The sequence below is a fragment of the Coturnix japonica genome, chromosome 8 (assembly GCF_001577835.2).
Source record: "Coturnix japonica isolate 7356 chromosome 8, Coturnix japonica 2.1, whole genome shotgun sequence".
Taxonomy (NCBI): domain Eukaryota; kingdom Metazoa; phylum Chordata; class Aves; order Galliformes; family Phasianidae; genus Coturnix; species Coturnix japonica.
In genome coordinates, this window is record NC_029523.1 from 24,267,681 (window position 1) to 24,288,436 (window position 20,756).

The 20,756-nt window shown below is 53.4% G+C and overlaps 1 protein-coding gene across 16 annotated transcripts in view; it reads left to right on the plus strand.

The window, feature by feature from the left end:
- Positions 1-8,307: 8,307 nt before the first annotated feature.
- NFIA (nuclear factor I A) overlaps positions 8,308-20,756 on the plus strand; it is a 237,751-nt gene continuing 225,302 nt past the window's right edge. For 5 of the 16 annotated variants that reach the window (XM_015870742.2, XM_015870732.2, XM_015870737.2 and 2 more), the window contains exons 1-2: positions 8,311-8,672; positions 13,320-13,851. In XM_015870742.2, the coding sequence (XP_015726228.1) occupies positions 8,646-8,672; positions 13,320-13,851 (559 nt within the window). In that variant the 5' untranslated portion in view covers positions 8,311-8,645. Of the gene's footprint in view, positions 8,673-13,319; positions 13,852-20,756 lie in introns of all 16 variants that reach the window. The other 11 variants (XM_015870731.2, XM_015870734.2, XM_015870741.2 and 8 more) reach the window with 5 other exon arrangements.

A 20,756-nucleotide genomic window follows, 5' to 3' on the forward strand; every position in this document is an offset into this window, starting at 1 on the left:
GTGTGTGCACAGTCATGATCTCACGTTTGCATGCGTGTACCTGTCGTGCACATGCAGACACACACGTGTGCACACAAATACACACAGATGGATGTGTGCATAAATTCACACGTGGCACTAGGATTGCTGACAGGGCCCAGCCTGAACGGGCCTGGGTTTACAAACAGCCATGGTGCTGCATTGAGGGGCAAGGAGAGAGCCCGGGGCACACTGAGCCCGGCTGCGGGGTGGTGATGTTCCAGCAGTGAAACTCCTGTGCCCTGTGTTGCAACCCCGCAGCAACAAACTGGAGTTATTTATTATTGTTTCTCCTTATTAATTTAATTAAGTTCTGTCGGTGTCACATTTTTTCCTTCGTATTAAAGGAAATGAAGTCAACATCATTAAAAGGAGTGGGATAGGCGTATGCCAAAGTATTTGTAAGAGCACGTTAAAAATACCCCGATATGAATTCCAGCTGTCCTGTGAGCACTGCTGGGAAACGGCGCGGCTCTACACGGCCTCAGGCTGTACGGGCTGCTTGTGCTGGGGAGCAGTGCACTGCTCTGCTGCAGTGATTTTGGAACCCAGGCCCATTCCTATGGGCTTTTGGTGTGTCTTTCAGGGCAGGTTTGGGGGCTGTTTGCAGTGAAACACAAGTTGCATAGCTGGGGATGTGGGGCTGGGGTGGCAGTGTCCCACCTGGCCAAGTGGATGTGGGGTTAACGCACACCAAAGTTTGGGGCTCGGCAGTTCTGTGAGCCTAGAAGCATTGCCTGGATTCAGCATGTGGGGAAATAGTGGAGCTCAGTGCTGCAGTGAAAGTGGCTCTGGCCTTGTACTGCTATGCATTATTGTGGGGTGAGGTGAGCACCTGCTGGGGCTGAGTGTCGGGGGGGGGAAAGGGGTCAGCAGGGCTGCAGGTGCTGGCCCCCAGTCACAGGGTGCCACCACATGTCTGTGGCAAGGTTTGTTCCAGGGATGCAGAGGGAAGTGGCAGGAAGAGTGCTGTGGTCCAGACCAAGCACAGATGTCCCAAGGCCAAAGCCTCAACCCAGCTAATGGCTATTAGTGATAAGATCTGATGGCCACAGAGCAGTCTGGGGACAAGAAGTGGCAGCAAGGATCCTACAGCAACCTCCCGTAGGGCTTTAGGGTCCTTATGTCTCCTTCCCAACTCAGGATATTCTGTGATACTGTGACACGTGTGTATGTGCTGTGCACTTGTGTGTGTGTGTGAGCATGTGAACGTCTGTCTGCTGTGCGTATATATCCTGTGCATGTGTGTATATGTGCTGTGTGTATGTGTGCATGTACACGCGTGTGCATGTCTTGTGCATATGTGTGTGTGCAGATGTATATGTGCTCTGCATGTGTGTGTGTGTGTGTGTGTGTGTGCATATGCATAGATGTGCCATGCATATGTGCATGTGCAGGGCAGTGCGGGGCAGTGCGGGGCAGGGGGCGGCGCGGACGCGCGATGGCTCCGATTCCCCCTCACCCCTCCCCACCCCCCGGTGCCGATCGGGCTGCGCTGGGGCCGGGCCGCGCCCTGGATGTCAGCCCCCGCCTTCGAGGGGTTATTTCCCATTTTTTCCTTTCTTTTTGTTTTTTTTTTTTTTTTTTTTTTTTTTTTTTCCGGGGGGGCGGCTCCCGGCTCGCCCCAGTCCTCGCTCTCCGTATGTGCGCGGCGCCGGGCGCGGAGCGGAGCTGTGAGCAGCGGGACTGCGGGGCGGCACTGCGGCAAAAGCGGGGGGTTGGGGGGGGAAGGAAATGAGAGGAGAGCAGAGAGGACGAGGTCGGGGAACCCCCGGCCGGGGGCGGCGCAGCGCGGGACTTGCGCGGGATTTGCGCGGAGCTGCGCGGCCGGACCTGCGCGGGCTGCGCTCCTTGCTCTTTTTTGCATTTTTGTTGTTGTTTGTGTTGTTTTATTTGAACTTGGTTTTGTTGTTGCTGCTGCTTTTTTTTCTTTTTCCCCCTTTTTTTCCTTTTTCCTTTTCCTTTCCTTTTCCCGTCCCCCAGAGGACAAAGGCTACCACTGACTCCACCAGCGGTTGAGGAGGCAGGAATGGCAGGTTGCGAGCTTTCTTTATTTACTCCCCCTCCCCCTAAAAAAGATATAGAACCCTTCCCCCACCCCCCCATCCCTCCCTCAGCAGCGAACTCCCATCGCTTCGTTCCCGTCCCCGACTCGGCACTGCGGTGTGGGCACCCACCGGGCGCTGTCCTCACAGCATCCGCAGCATCGGGGGGAGACACACACGGACGCCGCGTCCCCTGCAGCGAGAACCGAGGGTTAATCCCATCCGTATCCGTACGGGGGGGAGCGGGGAGGCAGCGCGTGGTGCATCGCGATGTATGGAGGATGTATGCGGCTATTAAAGTGACGTGGGAAAAGATGCTCGGCGAGGGGTTCCTTCTGCGGCGGGGACAAAAGGGAGAGGGGAAGAGATCCTGCAAAATATTTTCCATTCATAAAAATGGCAGAGGGTTCATGCAGCAGCTATTCCTGCATCTGAGTGAGCAGTTAATGCGGTCCCGCCAGCCCCGGAGATAATTGCAGTGTCGGTAGAGACCTAATAATACAGCAGCACATGTAATTTTAAACAACACCTCATTGTTTATTGGGATGTAACTTTCCCGAAGTTTATTTGTAGCATTAAGAGATTTTACGCGCAGAACAAATTGCAAATGAGCAGCTGCGGGGCGACGGAGCTTCTATATTTAGATCTGAATCAGAAGAGAGAAAAAAAGAATAGAATATACGTAAGGAAGCGTTCAAAGAAGGAGCGGGGCTGGGGGGGTCTTTCCCTTATTCCACGGAAGGAATCCACCCAGCGCCCGCTCCTCCCCGCGTCCCTCTGCTCCGCCGGCCCGAGAGCGGAGCAGCGATGGATGGTTTTATTTGGAGCCCCAGCCATCCCCGGGCCTGTGCGTCCCGATGGGAGCGCCCCACGGCTCACCTGGCTGCCGGCACCCTGCGTGCAGAGATAGGGACGGCACGGCACAGCCCCGCACTGCGCTGCTCCACTCAATTCCTTGTTAGAAAACTTGGGCAAAAAAAAGCCAACCGAACCCAAAGCCTCTCCGGGAGCCCCGGTGCCAGTGCACAGCGCCCATCCCGGGGATCGCAGTTGGCAGCGCTCGCGATGCGGCAGCGCCGTGAATTGCAGCGCTGCTCCGCACGGCTCCGGCTGTGGCTGCTCTGGGCACGGGGCGCAGCTCTGAGCAGCACCGGGATGTGAGCAGCGGCTCCGCTGCACGTCTGGGTGCGTGCAGCCTTTGTGCATTGGGTGCACACAACTTTCATCTGATCCCCCCCCCCCCCAACACCACCACCGGCACAGAGCTGTCTGTACAACGCAGTGATACGGAGACATGAAATGTTCCCAATCATCCCTGGAGCGCATCGCTTCTTAATCGCTACGATTTCATTTCGTTTAATTTCATTGAGTTTAGTGAGTGACAAAGGGGAGGGGTTCTAAAGTACCACATTCGTTCTTGTCCCTCCTTCCTACAACCTCACCCTGTACTGAAGAGTCCCTCATTTAAGGCTGAAAAGGGTCATTTTTTTTTTAATCAGAAAAGTTGGAGTTGGGAGAAGCTGTGATGGAACCTCCCTGCTCTCAGTCTGCCAGGACAGAGCACAGAGTTCAGCCATACCCCGAGCCCCTGCCTTGGAAAGGGGCAGGTGGGGATCAGTAGAGAAATGCTTTGCAATGTGCTGTGCCAGAGGAGCAGTGAAAAACCCTCACCTGTTGGCTGCTGCTCTCCAGCCCACAGCACTGCAGCTCTGTCTGGAAAGGCCCTCAGATTGCTGTGTCCTCCCAGAGCTTCAGCACAGAGAAGTGGGGGGGAAACTGACTTGGTCCATAGGTTGCTGTGGGGTTCAGGTTGGTTTTCACAGCTGGGGAGATCATGTCCAGCAATGAGGGCCAAACTGTGCTGCTGGTGCAGGTGGAGTGGTCTGTGCTGTGTTCCCAGTTCCTATTAGGCATAATTCATATCACCTGGATGCTGTAACACCTAGAAAGCAACTTCACATAGCCTTGTTGTCACACCACTATCGAATCTCAGCTTTTCTAAGCAAATCCTACACATAAAACATCCTGCTGTGGAAAGCAGCAACAGTATGAGTGCTTTCCTTTGGAGAAATGTACTGCATAACTATGACAGTGTATGTGTATCCCGTACTGCAATAAGCACTGTGTGTTTGTGCATACACGTGGCCACACTGCACTCACACCTCTCTGCTGCAAACTTTCCTGGTGCAATGCTCTGCTGGAGGTTGAGCTCAGCACACTGACAACTGCTGGAGCTGGGGGTGGCAGAATTCATGCCATGCAGAAGCTGCTGCAAGGTGCCTTGCTGGTCCCCAGCAGTGCTCACAATGGGTGAAAACACTCCTGAGAGCAACAGGATAGGTCTGTGCCCCTCTGTGTAAGGCAGCCCTGGTGACACCGTGAGTGTGATGGAGTGCAATGCAGAGTGCTGAGATCCAACCCATTTCTGTGTCTTAGGGGATCCCGGATCCCAAAATCTGGGCACTTTTAGTTGTGGGCCTTGGTGCAACCACTCACCTGCAGGCAGCGATTGCTGTGTGCACAGTAGTATTTGCACACATTTAGCAGTATAAGGTGAGACCTTCCAAAAACATAACTTAGTTTGCTGATTTAATTTTCCTCCTAAGAATGTGGAGGTTGGAGCTGCTGCCCAAAGGTCCTGGCTGGGGGCTCAGTGCCACGGCTGTGACTGTGTGATGGCAGCACATGGCTCCAAGGGCCCCATTGGGAGGGGACTGGGATGGATCACACTGATCTCTGGGGCCACCTCTGCCATCAGAGCCCTCACAGCCACCCCTATCTGTGGCACTACCACTGGGCACAGAGTGGCCATTGTCCCTCCCTCTGCCCCAGAACATCCACAGTCACACCCATCGCTCCCAGTGATGGCCATCCCTCCCACTCAGAGTCTCTTTGTATGCTGATAACATGGTGGAAATCCCTCATTATGTTACTTTAAACCGTGTGTTTGTGCAGCACAGGGATGTGATAGTTTCCCTGATGCCACACACATCCCTCCACCCAGAGCTGGCCAAGGGAAAGTCACTGCGAGGGGACCACAGAAAACAGCAGCCAACTTAGGAGTCATTTCTTTGGGGTCATTTCTTTGGGATCAACTTTGCGGTCACTTCTTTGGGACCAACATTAAGGGTTATTTCTCCCTGTTTTTGCTCTCAGCTCTGTGCTCTGTGTCATTAAAAGCAATCCATTGGGGGGGGCTCACCACTCTGCAAGTTGGGCTAAAAAAAAGTGATGAACCTTCAGTCCCACTTTTATTCCCCCACCCCCCCATCAATCTTGCAGTGTTATCACGCATGTGGGGGCTCCCAGTTCCAGGGCTCTGCTAATGAAGGGACCCGCGCAGCCTGCTGTTTGTTTGCCTGCATTTCTCACGCCCTTTGAAGGGTTTTCTTTTTTTTTTTTTTCTTCTTCTTCTTCTTCTTCTTCTTTTTTTTTTTTTATTAAGTGACTTTAGCAGATTGTACCCTCGGAGCTGTGAATAATAGCGTTGTTCTGCAGCGCTGGCCGAGGCGCGTTAAGGCGCACAAAGCCAGGAAATCCTTTCAGGGATGGAATCAGGGCTATTTCGGGGGCTCTGGGTACAGTGTGCACTGCTCAGCACTGCTCCGCTGGGAGCAGCCCCGAAAGGGGGGGGCAGTGGGGTGCAAACAGGGGGGTGCAATGCAAGAGAAGGTGCAAAGCAGCAGGGTGCCATGCAAGGGGTGGTGCAAAGCAATAGGGATGCAGTGCAAGGGGGCGTGGGGGGGCAATGGGGTGTAAAGCAAAGCGGGTACAAAGTAAGGGAGGGTGCAGTGGTGTATAAAGCTGAGGGTGCAATGAAATGCAAGGGAGGATGCAAAGCAAAGGGGGAGCACAGCAAATGGGGTGCATAGAGTATGATGCAAGGGAGTACAAAGCAGTGGGGTGAAGTCAAGGGGGATACGAAGCAGAGGTTTACAAACATAGGGCTGCAGGCAAACGGGGTGCAAAATACAAGGAGGTGCAAAGAACTTGGGATGTGAAGCAAAGCGGGGGGGAGGGTGTATGCTTTAAAGCAGGGGGATGCAAACCAGAAAGGAGGTGCAAAGCAGAGGGGTGCAAAGCAAAGAGGGTGCAAGTAGGGGTCGTGCAAAGAGCCGTGGATAACAAGTAAAAGGGGGTGCTAAGCAAAGTGCAGTGCAAAGCAGGGGAAGGGTGCAAAGCAAAAGGGGGTGCAAAGAACGGGGTGTGCAGAGCAAGGGGGGGGGGAGGGGTGCGCAAAGCAGAGGGTGTAGAGCAAAGGCCACGCACGGTGGGGGGTGCTACAGAGCAGACCGAGGGGGGGCCGCTGCCGCCAGGTGAGCCCCTGCCGAACCCCCAGAGCGTTACCGAACCCCCCGGGGCTGGGAAGGAGGCCGAAGGGGAAAGAAAAAATGGGGGGTGGGGGGGCGGGAGGGGGCGGGCTGCGATGTAAATCGCGGTTCCGGAAATAGGCGGAGGAGGAGATTGAGAATCGGGGGGAGCGGGGGGACAAGAAATGGTTACTTGGGCAAAGTCGCAGCGCGGAGCCCCTCATCGGGCGGCCCCGGAGGGGGGAGGAGGGAGAAAAAAGGATAATAAAAAAAAGGGAGCCGAGGACGGGCGGCAATTGGCTGCGGCGCCCATTCTCTTCCGGGTTCCCAACGGCTCAAGTTTATTTTAGCGATTAAAAAACAATTTTTGCACTAAAGAAACAACAACAACAAAAAAAAATCGTCACCCTGCGCAGGCAGCGCCCGGCCCCGCGCAGCCGGTACTTGCGTGCATTGCGCGGAATTTGCGCTCTGGGTTCGGCTTTTTTCCGTTTTCTTTTTTTTTGTTAATGATTTTTTTTCTCCAGGAGCGCAGAAAATCGCTGAGCTCGGCAGATTCCCCCGCTCCCCCTCAGCCCCCCCCACCCCCGAGCGCCGCCCGTACGTGCGCGCCCGCTCCGTGCGCGCCTGCTGGAACAGCCGCGGCCGCGCACAAAGGCGCGCAGGGACGGACCGCAGTGCCGACCAATGGGAGCGTAGAGGCGGGGTGACGTATCTCCCCGTTGACCAATCAGCGCTGGGGGTGGGTGTTGCGACGTTTGAACTCCCCCGGGGGGGAGGGGCGCACTTTTTTTTTTTTTTAAAGGCTTTTTTTTTTTTTTTTTTAAACTGGGATTTATTTTATTTTATTTATTTTTTTTTCCTTTTCCGACAAAGTTGGGGACGGAGCGGCGGAAACCTCCGCGATGAGACCCAAAATATTGACGAAAAAAGAAAAAGAGAGAAAGAAAAGTGCTATTCCCCCCCCCCCCCCAAAAAAAAAGCAAAGAAAAGAAGAAATGTTGCGATTTAGGAAATAGCTGAGTGGGGAAAAAAGAAAAAAAGAGCACCAAGTTGCGCTGCCACCCGCGCAGCGCTGAGGAAACCCCTCCTGGCGGCGGCGTTAATCGCTTTATCCCCCCCCCTCCCCATCCCCATCCCCGCCTTCTTCGCGTTGCTCTGCGCGGCTGCGGAGCGCTTTGCGCGGAGCGCTCGGTCGCACCCGCAGACCTAGAGGGCGCAAAGGGCCGCCCCACGGCCCCAAAAGTTCCCTGCGCGGGGCAGCGGGGCTCGGGGAGCAGCCGCGGGGGCGGAAAGGAGCGCTGCGCGCTGCCCCACACGGTATTTTCAGTCCGGGGAGCGCAGAGCTCAGCGCCGTCCCCGCTGCGCCCTTTGCCGTCGGGGCGACGGCGGTGGGAAAACGCCGTTCCCACGGGACGGACGGACACACGGACACACGGACGGGGCTCCCCGCGCGCGGGCTGGAGCGCGGCCAAACCCCAAAAACCCCAAAGGCTGCCGCTGCCAAAACAATGCGGGGCGGGCAGGGAGGCGCTTCTCCTCTACGGAGCGGTGTTACGAGCCGGGAATTGAGCCGGAATTATGTTCGCGATGCTCCAACCTCCCCCCCCCCCCCCGGTTATTATTTTTATCCTTCTTTCTATTCTGATTTTCATTCTTATTTTCAAAGCGCACTAAGCACCGCACGACAAGTGCCAGCGCGCCGGCAAAGTTCCGACGGCCGCGCCGCTCCCGCTGCCCCCATCCATCCATCCATCCATCCATCCATCCATCCATCCATCCATCCATCCATCCATCCATCCATCCATCCATCCCCCCCCCCACCCTCCCTTCTCTCTCCCGCAGCCAAACTTTGCGCCGCGCGCTGCGGGGCGGAGGGAGGCGGTAGCGCCGCATCCCCCTCCCCGCCCCTCCCCGCCCCCGCGGGCGGTGCACAGCGGAGCGGGCGCGGAGCGGGCGCGCAGCGCGGCGCAGCGCAGCGCAGCGCGGCGCGTTGGGCGCTATGCCTTTAACGGCGCGCGGGGCAGGCATGCCGAGCGCGTAGTGCGGGAAAGTCGAGGCGGGGTTAAAGTTCAGCTCATGGAGCGGCTCCGCGCTGGCTGCAGTTTGGCAGAGTTGGAAATGTGAAAGCAAGAAGCAGGCTCGGGGCTCCCCCTCCTCTCCTCTCTCTCTCTCTTTTTTTTTCCTCTCTCTCCCTCTCTCCCCCCCTCTCCCCCTCTCTCTCCTCTCTCCCGCACACGCACACCTCCGCCCGCAGCCCCCCGCAGCAGTCATGTATTCTCCGCTCTGTCTCACGCAGGTAAGCGGCCGCGGGGCGCGATGGGGCCGCGCTGCGGGGCCGGGGCCGGGGCACGAACGCGGCCGCTTCGCCGAAACTTCAACTTTGTTGCTTTTCCCCTCTCCCCCCTTTTCCCGCACGGCCATTTGTGTCGGCACATGGCTAATGGCGCCTACTTATTAACGCCGTAATTAAGAGCCGAGGGGCTGCGGGACGCCCCCCGCACGCCGCGCCCCGCCGGGTGCTTGGTCATCCGCGATCGATGCGGCGCCGCCGCCGCTCCCCGCTCCGCTCCGCTCCGTCCCCGCACCGCACCGCGGGGCTTCGGGGGGAGGGGGATCCCCGCCGTCCCGCCGCTCTCCGCCCGCTCTCTCCCCGCTCTCTCCCCGCGCTCTCCCCGCCGCGTTCCCCCGCTATTCAGCGCAGGGTGCGCCGTCTTCGCGCGGGGGTCGCCCCGACTCGTGCCGTGTCCCGCTCCCCGCCCGCGGAGCGCCGCCCGCGCAACTTTTGCGCCCCTCGCGTGTGCGGGACGGGGCGGCTCGGGCCGGGGGGGGTTCAGCCCGCGGTGCCCCCGGGGTTGCGCGGCCGCGCAGAGCCCCCCCCGCCCCCCCACCCCGCGCACTGCTGCAGGACGCTAAATTGCACACCTCCAATTAGCAGGATATAATGGTTTAACGAGGAAACGCTTTGTGGCGGGCTCCTACCCCAGATTATTTCCTCCTGCAGGAGATTTTGACTCCATTATTCTTATTAATTTAATTTGAATTTTATTTTATTTCCTTTTTTTTTTTTTTTTTTTTTTTTTTTTTTTTAATTTTTTTTTTATAATTTTTTTTTTTTTTTTTTTTTTTTTTTTTTTTTTTTTTTTTGCCGGCAAGAAAGCCTCTCCGGGAGCTTTCCAGCGAGAAAAGGCGACAAAACGCAGCGAGAGGGCGGGAGACGCCAAACTTTATCCCCTTCCCTTTGCGGGGCCCCCCCGGCCCCCAGTGCCTGCAGCCGCAGGGCCGGGGCTCAGGGCTGCCCCGCACACAGCAGCCCGACCTGGCACCCACGGCCCCGGCTGCCGCGGGGCACAGCGCGTCGCCCCACGTGCGGGGCTGGCAGGGCCTGGCTGTGCCACGGGGACATGTAACCCCAACCCACGGGACGGGGCTCTCCGTCCTGATCCCCCATTACTTTATTATTCTTTTTTTTTTTCTTTTTTCTTATTTCTATTTTTTTTTTTCGTATTAAAAATCTTGCATTCTTGTTGCACACTTGGAAAAACTGAGGCGAGGGCGAGAGGCCTCCCGAGGAGCTCCTTCCCTCCGCAGCCCCATTGGGTGCTCCCTGTCATTCCCGACAGGAGAGGGGTAGCCCTTCCCCATGGCTTGGCTGTTTTTCCCTCCAGGATTCCTATTTTTCCTTCCAGGATCGATGGGAGCATTTATTGATGGGAGTTTGGGAAGGGAGTTTTTTTGTGTGTGAGCGTCTTTTTTTCATTTGGATGAAGTTTTGGTTCAGATTTAAAGGGAAAGTGGTTTGGAAAGGCAGACACAGAAATCAGAGTTGCAGCGCGTTGGTCCCGGCGCTGTACCTGGATGGCACCAGGTTTTTAGTCATCTGTCAGGAAAGCCCCAGTGCTGTCCGTGTCTGCAGAGGATCTCAGAAGCGGCTGGGGAACATATGCCCATCTCCCAATAGGTTTACAAGCAAACGGATTGTAAAAATATTCACAAGGGTTGCTGCGGCCAGCTTAATTTCGAGAGGATCCACAGAGATACTGTATTTCTCAGGGCTCCTGTAGGTTACCTTGTTTCCAGGCAGAGCTGGGGCTCTGGCTGCACCTTTTGCCCTCTCCGAGCAGTGCTGCTCAGGGCCGAGGGCCGCAGCCGCCAACTTTGGGCACCGTGCAGCACAACTTTCCTCCCGCACGGCTGCCTGCGTGCAGCCCGAGGGCTCAGCATCCGTCCTGCTCACACGCTCTGAAAGTTTCCCTTTGGGTGATTCTGGGGACAGGCAGAGCCCCTCTCCTTTTTGCTCCTTAAACCCTTTCTGCAGCCGGGCTGCGGGCAGCCCTGCACATCTGTTAGCACGTTTGCACTGACACACTTCCAAAACTTTTTTTTTTTTTTTTTTGCTATAATAATACCCCCCAGTTCAATAATGTGCTGTGCAGACCCGCTCCCCTCCCACCCCGCAATCCCTGCGCTGTGCTCTCCATGCCGCGGTGCCGGCCGAGCTGCAGGCTGTGCCGTGCCGGGGCTTCGGGTCGCTGTGCGAGCCATTAACCTCTTCTCGCCGTGCACCATTTTGAGCAGCACCCGGAGCCTGGCACGGCCGCTCACCTCCCGCTGCCTCCAGCCCCTGCCTTCACACCGCCTTTTTTTTGTTGTTTTTTTTTTTTCCCCGGTTCTTTTCAAGTGCTTGTTGGTTTTTTTTATAGATATATATTTTTTCCTGTGTTGCCGCTCCCTCCCTGCTCAGGTTCCCGTTGTAGGAACGGGCTGCAGCGCAGGTTACAGCAGCTCGCTCTTGGATGGCTTCCAGCGTCGAGCCAAAAAAGTCCCGAGCACATGAGATCCGTCAGGACAAAGCGCTGCAGAAAGCAGAAAAGTTGCAATATTTCAGCCCCACCAAGATGTGCTCAGCGAGCGCTCTGCTTGCAGCACTGCTCCCCGCGGTCCAGCAGCGCTCTGTGTGTGTACAACCTGCACCCCACAAAGGCCTTTTCCCCCCTAAGAGGGGCAGGAGGAGCAGGAGCGAGCTTTGGGGTTTTGGCAGCTCGCAGGGAGCTGCGGTCCATCTCCTTCCCTCCCTCGTAGGGGAGAGAGAGCAGCTCCGCGTGTGCCTTCGTCCACTTTGTGAATCTGCCGACTGCAAACTCTTGACAATCTTTTTTTTTTTCTCTTTCCTTCCCCCCCCCCAAACTTTACTGAAATTTGAAACTATGATCTCCTCCATCCAGTACAGGAGGGGAGGGAAAAAAGGGGGGGAAAAAAAGGAATGTGTCAATCATCAGAGTGATTTGTTTTATTTTACCTGCTTTGGTGTTAATGCTCATCCATCGTCCGGTGGTTCCTGCGTGGCAGCGCGCTGGGTGCATGGCTCAGTATGTTCTGTGCTCAAAGTAAAAATGACCACTGTGACTCCGCTATGGATTGAAGTATTTACAGCGTAAGGGCCGTCAGAATCAGTGCGGGGGAACCTTAAGGGAAGTCAGTAGGAGCTCCTGAGTTAGGGCAGCGTCCACTGATGGTTATTTCTGCTACTGAGTGCTCAACTTCTCGTCATTATTTGAAAAGAAATGTAACTTCAAATAGTGTTATCAGAAGGATGTGAGATTTCTGTTTTTACAATGGCATTTACAACCCGAAATGATTTGGGTTGGAAACACGCTCCGTGCAATCATTTCATTACTCAAAAGTTAACTAATGTGAACCCCCAGCTCTGCCCTGCGGGACGGGACAGCGGCTCTCCTGTGTGCAGCAGCTGCTGTGCATCCCCGCAGGGCCCAACCTGAAGGCTGGAGGCACCCGGCCCTCCAGCAGCGGGATCGGGCCCTGCAGCCTTAGGATCAGGCCCTGCAGGCAGTGGGATGAGGCCCTACGTGTGGTGGGACTGGGCCCTACAGGCAATGGGACCGGGCTGTGCAGCAGTGGGATCAGCCCGCGGGTGCTGTGACGTGCGCTGTGCTCATTCATTTGGTGTAGGAACTGAGAGTGTGGCCCCAGCATGGCACAGCCTGGGTTGATCCCTCTGCTGATTTATGTGATGCTTTTTGAGGATATTGATCTATATCTGCATAATAGATATGTATCTAAATCTGTATTTATTTCTACAAAAGTAAAGGGGTCCTTCTCGCATTTTTCTGTGGTCAACAGAACTGTAATTGTGCTTATGTTGTGCCTGGGCACAGGGGGATACGTAGCACATCCTTGCACAGAACAGTGTCTCTGGATGGCAAAACTAACTTTCCAAGTCTGGAGTTTCTTTCTGATTGTCTGAAAATCCAGCCCAACACGATAAAAAAGATAATAATTATTGGTGCCTTTGCATGAGTCGTGCCAAGGTTTTCTGTCACTGCATTTTTCAGTTTTTTGAGTCTCCTTTTAGTATTTGGAATTCTAACATGCCGCATTGTCACATTAAAATTTTAATTTTATTTTTTTTAATGGACTGCAATCCTCATTTTTTTATTTTTTTATTTTTTTTAAATAGCATTTAGTGTTTTCTAAGCTTTCAGCTGGGCAGCCGCAGCGCTTCATCCTCCAAGCAGAGCACTGCGGCCGTGTCTGCGCGCACGGTTCTGTCGGCGCGTTACTGCACGGCGTGCTGCCATTTCCAAGTGTATCTTTGGGAAAGTTTCGCTATACTTCAGACTTCCCCACACAAACAGGGATTGGCATCCAAGCGTTCCGAATTTGCCAAATTGGCGGGCACATGCTGGCGACGCCGCAAGCAGCGGGGTCAGGGAAGGAGCAGAGGGAGATAGGCGCTGCGAGCGGCCGAGTCCCCGCACCCAGCCGGCCCCGTGCCTTTAACTCCTTCCACCCTTTTCTCCACCAAACCAGGGCTGGGGACCCAATCCCGGCCCCACTGCGCCTTTCGGGGGGTTGGGGCCGCTCGGCTCTCTTCGGGCCTTGCTGCGCTTTGCGTGACACCGACGCTTCTCTGTGACTTTTTCAGGATGAATTTCACCCCTTCATCGAGGCGCTGCTGCCCCATGTCCGGGCCTTCGCCTACACCTGGTTCAACCTGCAGGCCCGCAAGCGCAAGTACTTCAAGAAGCACGAGAAGAGGATGTCCAAGGAGGAGGAGCGGGCCGTCAAGGACGAGCTGCTGAGCGAGAAGCCCGAGGTCAAGCAGAAATGGGCCTCGCGCCTCCTGGCCAAGCTGCGCAAGGACATCAGGCCCGAGTGCCGGGAGGATTTTGTGCTCACCGTCACCGGCAAGAAGCCGCCGTGCTGCGTCCTGTCCAACCCCGACCAGAAGGGCAAGATGCGCCGCATCGACTGCCTGCGCCAGGCCGACAAGGTGTGGAGGCTGGACCTGGTGATGGTGATTTTATTTAAAGGTATTCCGCTCGAAAGTACTGATGGCGAGCGCCTTGTAAAGTCCCCACAGTGCTCTAATCCCGGGCTGTGCGTACAGCCCCACCATATAGGAGTTTCTGTTAAGGAACTCGATTTATATTTGGCATACTTTGTGCACGCCGCAGGTAAGTGCCTTTCTATACCACTTCTCCACCTCGCGCGTCTGCGTCCTGGCGGGTTTGGTGCGGGCGGGAGGGAGTGCAGTCCCAAATCTGCCTTTTTTCACCGGGCTTTGGGGTGAAAGCACAGCTCTTGTTTTCCCGGGGTTAACGGCAGTTTGGTGTTTGGGGCACTTTGCTCAAGTGTTATCCAGGCTTCTTTTATTTCTCTATTTTTATTCTGCGGTGGAGGGAACGTGGGGAGAATTGTCAATTTTTTTTTTTTTTTAAGTTGTTTTACCTCTAAAATTAACTTTGTATTTGTTACGCATGAAGCTGTTGGAGAGGGTTGGGATACCCAAGGTCAGGGCTGCCAGGCTTCCTCACCTGGAGAGATGGGAAGGGGAGAGGAGCCTCAGTCGGCAGCTGGAAGGTGCAGATAACAGATGTGACGTTCTCATTTTGGGTAAAAAATTGGGAAAATGAGACCAAACCTTTTTTTTTTTTAAAAAAAAGACAGCCTTAAAACATCACAGTCTATGCACAAAATATCTGGACAGTTCTTGAAACAAATTCTTCATTGAATAATATTGTACCTGGGGAGGGCTGAAATGTTTTAATCTGTGATGAAATGGAAAACACAGGGGTCCCCAACTGTCTGGGGTTGCCTCAGTGTGCAAGAGGTTGAGCAGAGGGCTGGGGTGGAAAACAACATGGTATTGTGTCTCTGATGGGCGATTGTGCTGCAGAAAAATGTGAGCAAGTGCAGTGCTGGGCCCTGGTTGTCCAATACGGGATGTATAGAGGACGTGTGTTGGGTGGATATGGGACGTGCGGGTTGGTCTGGCTTCAGACTGGCCTGCAAGATGAGAGGCTGGGCAGGCAGGGAGGGCAGCAGGAGTGTGGGATCATACCTATGCAGACCCTGTATATATATATATATAGGAACACATGGCATGTTGCAGCACTGGGAGCTGGTGCGGCCTTCCTCATGCCATCCGCACAGCCAGCACCCAGCCCTGCAGCATGATCAAACCACACTCACCTTCCTGCTGCCCAAAGGCTGTATTTGCTCTGTGCTTTGTTATGTAGCACAGAGCGGGGATTACCAGCTGCTTTGAACTGTGGGGAGAATGGGACCAGGGCACTGCCCTGGGCTTTTAGGGTTTTTTTAGGATGCTAAATACCGGTCCCTATTGCATTTCCTAAAGGCAGAGTGGCCTTCTGCACACGGGTAGGGTTGCCAGCAGAAAGCAGCGGCTGGGTTCAGCCTGTGGGAAGGATCACAGGGACACAGGACGGGGAGAAAAGGGGAAATCCAGGCGTTGGCACTGTGAGGGGCCAGAGGTTCTCTTCCTGCTGCAGCAGCCAGGAGAGAGACACCGTAAAAGTTCAATATTGTGATTAGGGATATAACATCTTATCAGCGTGCCGCTGGCAAACACTACCCTTGATAGCAAACTGATGTATTCCTGCGCTCATCGTTAATGGGCAGTGGCTGCACCCATTGTTGGAGCTGCTTGCTGTAGAACATTGGTGCAGGGCTCGGGACGTGGGTGCTGTGGATTTGCAGGGTCTCTCTGCAGCGAGCAGTGGCTGCACACCGCACCGTGGTTCCGGCTGCAGTGCGCTGTGCTCGTTGTGCTGCAGGTTTGCTGCCGCACCGCCACGGGGACAAAGCAATACTTAGAATGTATTGCGGGGCGGGCGTCCCCTGTGTCCCTGCACAGAGGTGTGCTGGAAGCATCATCTGTGGACTACCTTTTTTTCCCCTTTTTTCCTCTCTTTTTTTTTTCCCCCTCCGAGGTATCCCAGCAGTCTTTGTTGCACCTGAACATTGGCCAAGTTGCCAGCCATTGGTTCCCGCAGACCCGCAGTAATGGCAGCTTGTGCCATGTGCGCAACAGGAACGGTACAAAAGGAAAATATTAAGGGTCCTTTGTCTGTAGCTCCATCAAGGCCGCCTCCAGCAATGTATGGACCGGGTAGCTCTGGGGAGGAAGGCGCCAGCACAGATATTAGGTAGGCCGGTCAACTTACATATAGCGGATTTGACAAGCATCTGCTATAGTACAGAAGATTTGTAAACACTAAACAATGTTTTTACCTCCTTAAAAGTTTTGAGAAGTTGCCAGTATTGGCAGGAGGCACAGACTCTGAAACGTGCTTGGAGATATGTGCCAAAACCATTGTGACCTTTTCACCCATACTGCTTTTTCTTCTCTCTTTTCTTTTTTTTTTTTAACTCTTCTCTTTTTTGAGGGAGCGTTCCCTTCCAAGATGCCTTATTCGAGATGGCTTCTGCAGTGAGATGTCCCTTTCCTTCTAAACATGTACCATAATTACTGCTTTGAATCCACGCTTTTTCTTCAGTAGGCACTATCATCTGTAAGGGAACACATGTGCTCAGATTTAAATAGTGCTTCTCACAAAGCTACTGAAATCAATTATTCCCTTTAAGAACTGGCTAGAAAGAGAAAACAAAAATATGCAAATACACAAACGACATGTCATTTTCGTTAAAAAATAGGAGGGGAGAGGAAAGGAAGATCGGTGTTCTGTGAATTAGAGGTTGACCAGAAATGTATTGAAATTTAGAGTATTGCTCTCAGTTTGCAGTTTCTAATCTGCTTAACTAAAAGCAGGTGGCATTTCCATACCCTAAACTTGGGTTTGCTTTTTAGTTTTCCCTTATTCTGCGCTTGTATCAAATGACAAGTTGGAAACCATTGTGGCAAACCGTTTTCTTTGTGGGAGTCGAACAGTAAAGCTAATTTATGGCCAGTCCTTTACCAGATGATCTGTATCAGAATCTGCAATATACTAGGCACGTGGCAAGGTCACAATTTAAGTTGTTAAGGTCACAACCTTAGCCACCAGGCATTTGACCTTTTAGATAAAGTTAACCTTTGTTCATTAGTAGGCACTCAACCGAGAACTTTCAGGAGTTTTTTACTGCTTTGGAGTTCCTTCTGCTAATGTGATCAGATTGGAGGAAAGGCTCGCCATGAAAGTAGTTAAATTTTGTGCAAGGTCCCAGTTCTGCAGGCTTTGGCAGTGGGCAGGGCTGGATGGCTGGATGACGGGCTGGAGAGCGACGCTGAGATGCCCGATTCTGGCTTTTTTGGAAGGCCGCCGTTCCCGTCCCAGGCAAGTTGTTCTAGCCAGGTAGCTCTGGGGGAGAAAGGCTTTCAGTCTTTTGGAAGGACATTTGAAAATGTGAAATTTAAGGAAAAGCTGGGGATGGCTTGGCTTTTTATTTAAATGAGCAGTGTTTTTTTTTTTTCCGCTTCTCTTAACATTTAAAATAAGAGCCAGAGAAGATGCAAGAAGTCAGCGTTATTTCTGCAACAGGAATATTGAGGGTCTAAATGCAGTCTGTGGCCATTGCCCGGGCAGCAGTGCATGGCACATGACCTTGAACTTTAGGCAGACCCATTTTTGGTTCCCTTTGGCAGATTTGTAACATTTCTACTTGGAGCACCGCAGGAAGGTGGTGTCAGAATAAGGCAAAGCCCAGCAAATAAAGCAAAGTAGCCGAAATGTTGCGGAGGTATCGCTTAGCTCCAAGTCCGAGAGGTGCATCCCGCTTTGCACCGTGATCTTTTAGTACAATTGTTATTGATTGTTGCTGCATTAATCCCACTAATAGCCGTGGCCGGCCGGCGGTGCGGCGGTGTGAGAGGTGCTCTGACAATGCCGTGCATCACGGAAAGAGCTGCCGCAGCATCTCCAGCTCTGCAAAAGTCTGGCGTTCGGCTGTGCAAAGTATTGCTGGCTCCTATAGGACGCGCACCATATTGTTTACTTAATTATGCCGTAGCAAAGGCTCATTTTTAATTATTTAGACGACTTCCTCGCTTTGCTGTGATACCACGTTTATTATTTAATTTAAAATCAAAAGGGCTGCGCTACTGTTAGTATTTGATGCATTTTACTTTTGTTTTGGCTACGTTATTGTCATTCCTCCGTACAGTAATCCAGATCGCCGTGATATGCAGATTGGCCAGATGGTCATGTTAACAGATTGAGAACCCACTTCCCACTGCTAAAGAGCAGGTGTAAGATCAGTGGTTGGTTTTTTTTTTTTTTTTTTTTTTTTCCCTTTCCTCCCAAGTTTCAACCAAAATGCTCTTTAGACAGCCCATAATGGTAGTTAAAAAGAGGCACATTTCAAATGGTGTTTGTTCTGTGAAGATAATATGTAATAGACATGTCGTTTTTACGTGTATCTGAAGACTTTTAAAGCATCCGTGACATTTCCTCCACATAGAAGGCTTTTGAAAACCTAATTCCAATACACGGCTGTTCCAGCGTGCATCAAAATCATTCTTTAAAGTTTTGTTTGTGATGTTAATGGTCCCTATGCCTTTCTGCAGAACACGGGGCTTATTGCATTGACTCTTACCAAACTGCTCAGCCAGCCTTGCAGCCGGTGCCGCGGTGTGCTGGGCTCCCTGTGCACGGCCGGGGGAGATGTGGGGACTCACTGCATGGATTTTCATTTCCATCAGTTTTGGACATTCAGCACCATGTATACATTCAAAGAAAAAAAGTGAAATGAAGCCATCTCATGGTATTTCTGCCCTCGAGGAAAAACAGGAGGAGGCAGATTTAGCATTACTTTAGTTGAAAGGTCCCTGTATGGCAGCAGTGCTGTAAAACTGTGTGTGTGCCCTATGTGGAAGTGGCTGAGGACACAGCCCCGGCACCCAAACAGTGGCTGCACAGCAATCCCACACCCTGCGTGGCACAGAAAGATACCTCCATCTATTGGTGCTTTCTGTTTCGGGGCATGGGGCGGGCAGCTTTGTGGAGCGGGAGGTGACAGGAGCAGGATTTAGGTCGGGACAACTGCACTCCCTGCTCTGCTGTAACCGAGCCGGTGAGTATCTGTGATAATGCAGACACTAAGTGGTGCGGCACTCGGGACGGCCTGCTCCGTCCCAAAGGCCTGGCAGGAGTTCAGTCATGTGGTTTAGCTTTCCCCTTTCTCCAACAACAACAACAGCAACAACAAATAAACACTGGGTGAAGGCGTGTGCGATTGCTCAGGATGTTTTCCAGGTGATGGGGCAGGCTGCCGTTTCCGTGCCTTCCTGCCCGGAGGTGTGGGGCCGGAGCTGGCCTTGGCTGGAGAGCAGTGAGCTTTGTGCGCTGGTGAGAGCCTTACCCAACGCTGCTGGCTTGTCTACAAGCGACTGCGCTTTTATATTTCCCTTCTTTTCCACCCAATGATGAATAGCATTAATTTAGATCTATTTAAGGCGAGTGTGGGAGAAACCACAATCTTTGTTGTGGTCACTGCTGTACACAGCGGGGCTGAATGTTTCTCTTGGTTGAGGCCTCAAAGCTGAATCTGGAGAACCCAAAACATCATGTCAGCTTTTCAAACCCTTGAAAGAGACAGTGGAATCCTAATTGTTCATAAAACCCGCTATTTATTATTATGATTCTGTATTTTCAGTCTTTCTCTCCATTCGCATGTAAAGGAAAGGGCATCCCTTGCCTCGCTCTCCCTCCCCTCGGTGCTTTCCCCGTGGTGTCCCAGCCCCAGCAGCACCCCCAACACAGCCCCCAGTCCCAGCCCTGCTCCAAGGGCCGCGCACCCAGAGCACTGCCCCGGGGCTCTCGGGGACCATCCTTGCTGTGGCTGCTGCTCCTGAGCCATCCTCGCCCGGTGCTGCCCCCGCACTGTTCAGCCTGGTGCGGGCAGGAGCTTGAGCCGCAGATTGAATTACAGGCTGTAAATTCAGGGCAAATTATTTTAGCTTCCTAACAGCGGCCGACCCTGCGTGTTTCCTCACGGTGGTGAGGACTCTGGGTAGAGAAGAGCTGTTGGTAAGGCTGTGTCGGTTTGTTTTTTTTCCGTCCTTGCGGCGTTCTTCTCTTCATCCGTTACATCTGTGGTTATTGTTGGTTAATGGTAGCCACCAAAAAGACAGCTCCATACCCACGATGAACAGGGGAGCTTTGTCCGAGCCACTTTTTGTGGAGGAGCATTCTGTGCCCCGGTGGGTCCCTCATGGCAGCGTAGTCCCACTGGAAGAGATATTTACACATTCTGGAGAAGTGTTTCTGTGCTCCGTGCTGGTGCCCAGGGATGTGCTGTCTGGGTGAGCTCAGCCCTGCTGGAAGCCTGGCAGGACTACATGGCCACCATGAGGTAGGCCTGTGCCCACAGAGTGTGCGGGGCCCTCCATTTTGTATGCCAGCTTCGGGCATGTGAGTGCAAAATGGAGAATGGAGCGGCTCGCTGTGTTTCTGTCGGTCTGGCTTTGCCCACATGATGTGGAAGGTTGGCTGGGGCTGGCCTGCTCACTGAGGAGCTTATGGAAATCTTCCATTTTGAGGAAAAAATCACCAATTATTGGCTCTTTTTATTGCTGGGTTCGTTCTGAATGCTTGTGCCTCTGGAAGGCGGTAGGCGGGCAACTCACTCGCTCCGTCGTGTTTGGGAAGAGCGCCCATAGCCAAGCGTGGAGCTGATGCTGCCCTGATGGCATGCAGGCCCTGCGGTGAGGCCAGGGGGTCCCGAGGTCGTCCATCCGTGAGCTCCTCTTGGGTGCCGCACTCCTCCAGGCCCCCCGTGTCCAGCTCAACATTCCCGCATCCCCGCAGGCTTCGGAGCACATCCGTGCCGTCAGATGAGCGAGATAAAATCGAGATGGGTTTAATGACATGCTATTCTGAAAGTTTCCTGGACTTCATTGTTCATAACTTGGACCCGGATCGGGTTATTTACACATGAGGATTAAAAAGCTGCAAACAACTGTGTGATTTTGGGGCTGAAAGCAATTAGCATATGTGGGCAGGAGGATACGCTGCATGTCTGCGTTCCTTTAAAATATAAATCACAGTTATTTAATTATGTTTTGAGAGGGCAGATTTAGGATATACTGCAAAATGCATTACCTATTATACCAACATGA